The 7,896-nt window shown below is 38.6% G+C and overlaps 1 protein-coding gene across 1 annotated transcript; it reads left to right on the top strand.

Moving 5' to 3' along the window:
* The first annotated feature begins 5,608 nt into the window (after positions 1-5,608).
* LOC149230814 (heat shock 70 kDa protein 1-like) lies at positions 5,609-7,544 on the top strand. Its single transcript, XM_089381424.1, has one exon. It carries the CDS (start codon positions 5,667-5,669, stop codon positions 7,542-7,544), a length of 1,878 nt encoding a protein of 625 aa, XP_089237550.1. The 5' UTR covers positions 5,609-5,666.
* Positions 7,545-7,896: the final 352 nt, after the last annotated feature.

Here is a 7,896-nt window from a genome sequence, read left to right as displayed (position 1 = left end):
AATTAAGCCACCTACCACCATACCTGAGTGATTATAGATTACATTAGAATTTTTTGGGTTGTGATTGTCGTTTGGTTGATTATGATTTTGGATGCTTTGTTCAATATCTAAGTTTTGATGCTACCTCATTTGAGTACAATTCAACTTTAAACAATGGAGGTCAAAAAATTCTATAGACTGAGTCCTAACTTTCATGTTTCCTAGAGGAAAATTCTATAATTAAAGTCTAATTATATTTCAATTATTCAGTTTGCTTATTTAGTTTCAATGTACTCCAGTGCAACTGAACAGTAATCGAGTTGAAATGGATTCATCATAAAATGTACCATCAATTAATAAAATTAGAGAGAATTTACTAACACAACAAAATGATAAACGAGAAGGGGAGCAAATGTGTTCCTAGCTTTGGTAGATGCCCATCTACCATCATTAGAACTTGAAAATGTTGTTGGAGTCACGATTGTTGTTACACCAAAACCCACAGGTGTTAGTAAACAGACACATCGCTAGATTTAAGCACATGCCACGAAACACACAGGGAGCATTGGATTATCCTTCTACACTGCCATTAACGGGGAGCCAACACTATGCCAGACAGTTGGGAAAATTTAATTGTAGCTATGAGCACTTCAGCAACTACAGGGACCCTGAAGTTTGATGATGTCAGCATCAGTTTAATGAATGAGTAGTTGTGACGCAAGTCAATTGCGGAAAACCAACGAGGAGAGGTTCTAGCTCTAGATGATCGTGGTAGGAGAATGGATCAAGGCCGGCAAGGGCGATCAAGATCGAGAGGTCGATCAAAATCAAGGAGAGGAAGAGTCATCTGCTTTCATTGTGGCAAACCCAAGCACATGAAGAAAGAATGTTGATTCTGGAAGAAAGGACAAAAGGATCAGAGACCGTCTAGTACAAATCACAAATCATCTAGCACAAATGAAGGTGAGACTACTGTTGTAGCCACAGATGGTGATGTGTTGTTCACTGTTTCAGTAGAGGATGCATGTGCATATACATCTAGCAGTAACTTTGATTGGATCCTTGACTCTAGGGCATCTCACCATGTAACCCCATGCAAAGATAGTTTTGTTTCATATAATCCTAGTGATTATGGTAGAGTGCATTTGGGGAATAATCATTTTTGTAGTATTGTTGGAGTGGGAGATGTCCAAATCAAGATGAAATATGGACAAGATATATTGTTGAAACAGGTCAGGCATGTACCAGAAATGCGCATGAGTTTAATCTCTATAGGATGACTTGATGATGAAGGCTATTCGACAAGCTTTAGAAAAGGAGGCTGGAAAATTAGCAAAGGTGCATTGGTTGTGGCCAAAGGACCCAAGACAGGAACATTATACACATTGAAAACACTGATAGGAAAATCAGATTTGGTTGTTGTCACAAAAGAAGGAAATTCAACAGATTTGTGGCATAAGCGTTTGGGTCACATGAGTGAGAAGGGTTTAAAAGTACTTTTTGATAAAAATTTATTGCCAGGTTTGAAATCCTACAATCTTGATCTTTGTGAGCATTGTATATATGGTAGACAAAGAAGGGTTTCATTCCTTAGAGGTGGCCATGACAGAAAGAAAAATGTGTTAGAATTGGTACACTCAGATGTGTTTGGGCCTGTTAACATCAAATCATTAGGAGGAGCATCATATTTTGTAACATTTACAGATGATGCATCTAGGAAGGTTTGGGCATATCCTATGAAAAATAAAAGTGAAGTGTTTGGAATATTTCAAAAATTCCATGTTGCTGTTGAAAGAGAGACTAACAAATTGCTGAAGTGTTTAAGAACAGATAATGGTGGAGAATATTGCTCAAATACATTTAAGGAATATTGTAACAAGTTTGGATTAAAGCATGAGAAGACTGTGCCTGGTACTCCTTAATAGAATGGTGTCATAGAAAGGATGAATTGCACCATTATGGAAAAGGTATGAAGTATGTTGTCCAATTCTGATTTGGAGAAGAATTTTTGGGCTGAAGCAGTCAGGACCGCTTGCTACCTCATAAATAGATCTCCAACTATAGCCTTGGATGGCGGTATCCCTAAAGAAGTTTGGACTGGTAAGAATTTGAATTATTCTCACTTGAAAATATTTGGATGTGAAGCATTCGTACATATTCCCAAAGAAAATAGAACTAAGCTAGATGATAAATCTATGAAATGCATTTTTTTGGGATATGCGGATGAAGATTTTGGTTATCGTCTATGGGATCCAGTCAAACATAAAATTATTAGAAGCAGGGATGTTATATTTAATGAGTCAAAAATGTTCAAGAGGATTGTAGATGAGTTGGAGGTCAAGAAGGTTATTGACAGGTTTGAAGAGCAGCAGGAAAACATACCACCAATACAAGAAAATGAACAACAAATTCAGGAGCATGAAGAACAACAAGTGGAAAATGATGAACAACAAGAAGAAGGAATCTTGTAGGAACCTTTACAGGAGATTCAACCTGATAATGCACCACCACAGTTGGTTCGCAGATCTTCTAGGCCTCATAAGCCTTCACAAAGGTATCCTCCTTCAAACTATATTTTGTTGACTGATGAAGGTGAACCTAATTGTTTTCAAGAAGCTTGTAAAGTCGAGCACAGTAAAGAATGGAAGAAGAAATGAACTCTTTGCAGGAAAATAAAACTTGGGAGTTGGTAAACCTCCCAAAAGGTAGAAAGGCTCTACAAAACAAATGGGTTTATAGGATTAAGCATGAAGGTGACGAAAAGAAGGAGAGGTATAAAGAAAGGCTGGTGGTGAAAGGTTTTGCCCAAAAAGAAGGTATTGACTTCACTGAAATTTTTTCACCTGTTGTTAAAATGTCATCCATTAGAGTCATTCTTGGTCTAGTTGCTGCTTTAGACCTAGAATGTGAACAGTTAGATGTAAAAACTGCATTCCTTCATGGTGAATTGGAGGAAGAAATTTATATGGAGCAGCGAGAAGGCTTCATAGAAAAAGGCAAAGAAGGCCTTGTTTGTAGGTTGAAGAAGAGTCTCTATGGGTTGAAACAGGCACCTCGAAAATGGTACAAGAAATTTGATTCATTCATGTTGGAACATGGTTTTCAGAGGTTGGAAGCTGACCATTGTGTCTATATCAAGAGGTATGATCAAAGAAAGTATATCACATTATTGTTATATGTTGATGACATGTTGATTGTTGGGCATGATAAGAATAAGATCAATAGTTTGAAGAAAGATTTGGGTAGAAAATTTGCAATGAAGGATTTGGGACCAGCACAACATATATTGGGCATGCGGATTATGCGTGACAGGAAAAACAAAAGGTTGTCGCTGTCACAGGAAAAATATATCAAGAAGGTGCTTGATAGGTTTAATATGAAGGATGCCAAGCCAGTTGGTACACCCCTTGCAGCCCACATCAAGCTGAGTACTGAATTATGTCCTAGTGATGACAAGGAGAAATAAGAGATGAGAAAGATTCCTTATGCTTCAACAGTTGGTAGTTTGATGTATACCATGGTATGCACACGACCAAACATTGCATATTCAGTGGGTGTAATGAGTAGGTTTCTTGCCAATCCAGGCAAAAAACATTGGCAAGCAGTAAAATGGATTTTGAGGTATCTCAAGGGTACTAGTCATTATTGTTTATGTTTTGGTCATGATGAGACTGTGCTTGAAGGATTTACAGATGCGGGTATGGTTGGAGATATGGATACCAGAAAGTCCACTACAGGTTATTTGTATACATTTGCAGGTGCAACAGTATCATGGGTGTCAAGGCTACAAAGAATAGTAGCCTTCTCTACAACAGAAGCATAGTACATAGTTGCAACAGAAGCTTGTAAAGAGATGTTGTGGATGCAGCGATTCCTAGGAGAGATAGGAATAAAGCAGGACAAGTATGTGTTATATTGTGATAGTCAGAGTGCCATTCACTTGGCGAAAAACCCAGCATTTCATTAAAAAACCAAGCACATTGACTTAAGGTACCATTGGATTCGGCATGTGTTGGAGGAAGAACAGTTATCCTTGGAAAAGATCCATACAGATAGGAACCCTGCTGATATGCTCACTAAGATTCTACCATGAAATAAACATGAGTTATGTAGAGGCATGGTAGGACTCGGTGTGACTTGATGACTCTTATTTGGCTTCAAGTGGGAGAATGTTAAGTGTGAAGCCAAATTCACGCAGGATTCTAGATCCTTCTAGATCAGATCTTTCTAGATCTCCAGGATTCTAGATCTTTCTACACCGCCATTAGTTTCTAGATCATTCCAGATCTCCATCTGAATCACATACAGGATTCTAGATCCTTCTTCAGCCTCCATAAATTTTTAATTTCTCTGGCCAAGGAAGTAAGCCAAAGCCCAAGCCTGTTATGTAATGCAAAGTGATTTCCGTTCTCCATTGATTGTTTTATCTATTCCGTTGTTTCTGACTTAGTAATCTTGTTGTTTCTCCATTTGTCTGTCTCTGTGAATTATTCTTTGCTATTGCCGTCTAAGTCTCTGAGTATAAATCTGCTGTGTGTTATGTATGCTCTGGTCTAACAAACGTATTGTTGCATTAAAGGAATGCACCATGCTTGGTCCAACACATTACATTTTAGGCCTATTGGATCTCTTATCTCAGCGCTCAGAACATCTTACCTCTTGTGTATGTTCTCTTCCCTACAATGGTATTTTTGCTCCCATTGTTTCAGGGTATTTTTTCTCAATCATTATTAAAATAGATGTTGTTATTTCCTAGATAAATACGAATTATCTATATATTTTTTTAAATCATTATTAGGTTAGCTATTGTTATTTCCCAGATAAATGTGAATGTATTTAATTAAAGTAAATAACTCAACTTTATAGAAAAAAAAATTAAAATTAATTACGAAACAATTAATTAATTGTATCACTCTCATTAGAACCTCCATCGCGAAACATTAATTATATCATAACACCATAATTGAAGCTCTGCATAAACTTTAACCACCAATAAATTGGCATTAAATACGTTTAAGTAATCCTTGTGTCAATGAACTTAAAGTTTTATTTATTTAGTAATATTATTTAAGATTTATAACTGTATTAATGCTATTGGACGATACTGAATATGATTTGATATTTATTCACAAAGACAAAACAGTATGAACCCTGTTGATGGCGTTAGTTCAACCCTTAAAATATTAATAAAATGTAAATCAATTCTCTGATATAGAAGAATTTAGTGTTTAATCAAATTATCATTCCCATTTATGACCGAATCATCGAATCTCACTTATGACCAAATCTTTTTCAATTAGAGCGATATATAAACAAGTGATTTTTCCATTAAATCTAAACTCAATCTAAATGAAATAAGGAAACAAATCTAGGTAAACTGAAACAAATCTAAGTAAAAAACAAAACATAAGATAAATATCATTAATGCGCAACAATTGGCTTTTGCTTCCAAAGTTCCAACTCCCAACTTATCTCTGGACTGGGGAGTCGGTGTCAATAACGAAAACCGCGCAAGCAAGAGAACGATTTGAAAAGAGATTCGGCGGGAAGCGCAGGCGTGCCCGGCTGCCCTATCTTTATATATTCCTCTATTACTCTTCTATCAAATGCCAAATCCTCTGCACTCAACGCTCTGTTTTCTTTTCGAGGTGTGCTGGTTCCTCTCCTCTCAGTCAATTTTTTCGTCCATGGCTTCTTCTCAGGGTGACGGTGGTAAGGCTATCGGCATCGATCTGGGAACCACTTACAGTTGTGTGGGTATTTGGCGTGGTGATCACGACAGAGTTGATATCATCGCCAATGAACAGGGGAATCGGACTACTCCCTCCATGGTTGCCTTCACACAAAATGAACGCCTTATCGGGCAGCCTGCCAAGAATCAAGCCGCTACCAACCCTGAAAACACCGTCTTTGATGCCAAGAGGTTGATTGGCAGGCGCTTCTCGGATTCATCTGTGCAAAGTGATAAGTGTGTGTGGCCATTTTCTATTGCACGCGGACCTAATGACAAGCCTCTCATCCAAGTTTCGTTCAAAGGAGATCAGAAAACCTTTCAAGCTGAGGAAATATCGTCAATGGTGTTGCAGAACATGAAAGAAATCGCCCAACAATACCTCGGTTGTCAGGTAAGTAAAGCCGTGATTACCGTTCCTGCTTACTATAACGATTCCCAAAGGCAGGCCACTAAAATTGCAGGTAAGATAGCAGGTTTGGATGTCTTACAATTATTAAATGAACCGACAGCTGCTGCAATTGCATATGGGTTTGACAGGAAAGCTTATTCATCAGACGACGGTGAGAACGTCCTCATCTTCGATTTGGGGGGAGGGACTTTTGACGTTGCTGTACTTAATATTAAAAACCACAAAATCGAGGTGAAGGCCGTTGGAGGGGACACCCATCTAGGAGGTGAGGATTTTGACAACAGAATGGTCAGCCATTTTGTGCAGGAATTTCAGAGTAAATACAAAGCAGACATAGCAAGAAATGCAAAAGGACTGAGGAGGCTTCGCAGTGCATGTGAGCGGGCAAAGAGAGAGCTGTCTTCAAGTGTGGAGACCATCGTTGAAGTACCCTGTCTTCATGAAACCCAGGACCTTCATTCGAAAATCAGAAGAGCAAAGTTTGAGCGGATGAACACTGATCTGTTTGAAAAATGCATTGAGATTGTTGAAGAGTGCATGGAGAATGCTGGCATGAGAAAAACCCAGATTGATAAAATTGTCTTAGTGGGAGGTTCTACGCGAATACCCAAAGTGCAGGAGCTGCTTAAAGATTTCTTCGACGGCCAGAAGGAGTTGTGTAAGTCCATCCATCCTGATGAAGCTGTAGCTTATGGTGCTTCTGTGCAGGCTGCGGTGTTGAATGGCGATAGCACAGCAGCACACCTCATACTTCGAGATGTCACTCCCCTCAGTCTAGGAGTTGAAATTGGTGGGGGTATTATGAGCGTATTGATTCCAAGAAATACACAAATTCCCGTTAGAAGGGAGGGCAGCTATGTTACTGCGTATGACAATCAGGAAAGTGCAAGAGTAAGCGTGTATGAAGGGGAAAGGCCTAATGTCGAACACAATAATCTTTTGGGCGAATTTATTTTGAAGGGACTTCCGCGTGCACCTAGAGGCGAGGTCAAAATCATCGGAAGTCTAGAGATCGATGCGAACGGAATTCTGAAGGTGTCAGCTGAGCATAAGACAAGTGGAATAAAAGAGGCGATGATCATGACGAATCAGAGCGGTGGGTTGAGTGATGATGAGATTGCCAAAATGATGGCAGAGGCAGAGAAACTAAAAGATGAAGATCAAGAGTGGAAGGAAAGAGTGGAACTGAGGAATGCAGTGGATCAATACATCTACGACATGAAGAAAAAGTTGAATAAGGAAAAACTATGGGGAGATTTGCAGAAGGAAGATGTTGAAAACATGGAAGCAGGTCTTGAGGAGGCAGAAGAGTGGCTCAGTGAAAATGAGAATGCAGTTAAGGATGAATTAGCAGAGAAGATGGAGGATGTTAGAAGGTTATGCAGAAAGATAGACAAGAGCCAAAAGGGGCGGGCAACTTGACTCAAATTCTAAATCATCTCGCTAAGTTTCCATTTTACCTTTTTGAGTCTTCTACAACATTCATCTGTCTACTTTGTTACAGACCAATATTTAGATTTTAGTGTGTTTATATCAAATATTGCATTTGACGTTAGCTAATGCTGTAGCACTGGTATATGGTAACCGTCGTATTTTTGAAAGCTTATCTCTGAACAATCAAGCTTGTGAATTGTGATCTTGTGATGTGATTTCAAATGAGGTTCTTTAAATCTTGTAACTGAATTTACTGGAATATATAGAGTATGCGCTCATTTCATTTGGAATTTACTAGAAGTTTATATCGAGTACGTGCTCATTTGGAGAATTTCGGTTG

Source organism: Pinus tabuliformis, chromosome J, assembly GCF_031772625.1.
Source record: "Pinus tabuliformis cultivar Carrire ecotype Pingquan chromosome J, CPIR1, whole genome shotgun sequence".
In the NCBI taxonomy this organism is placed as follows: domain Eukaryota; kingdom Viridiplantae; phylum Streptophyta; class Pinopsida; order Pinales; family Pinaceae; genus Pinus; species Pinus tabuliformis.
Note: the sequence above shows the minus strand (reverse complement) of the source record. Positions and strands in the feature narration are given on the sequence as shown.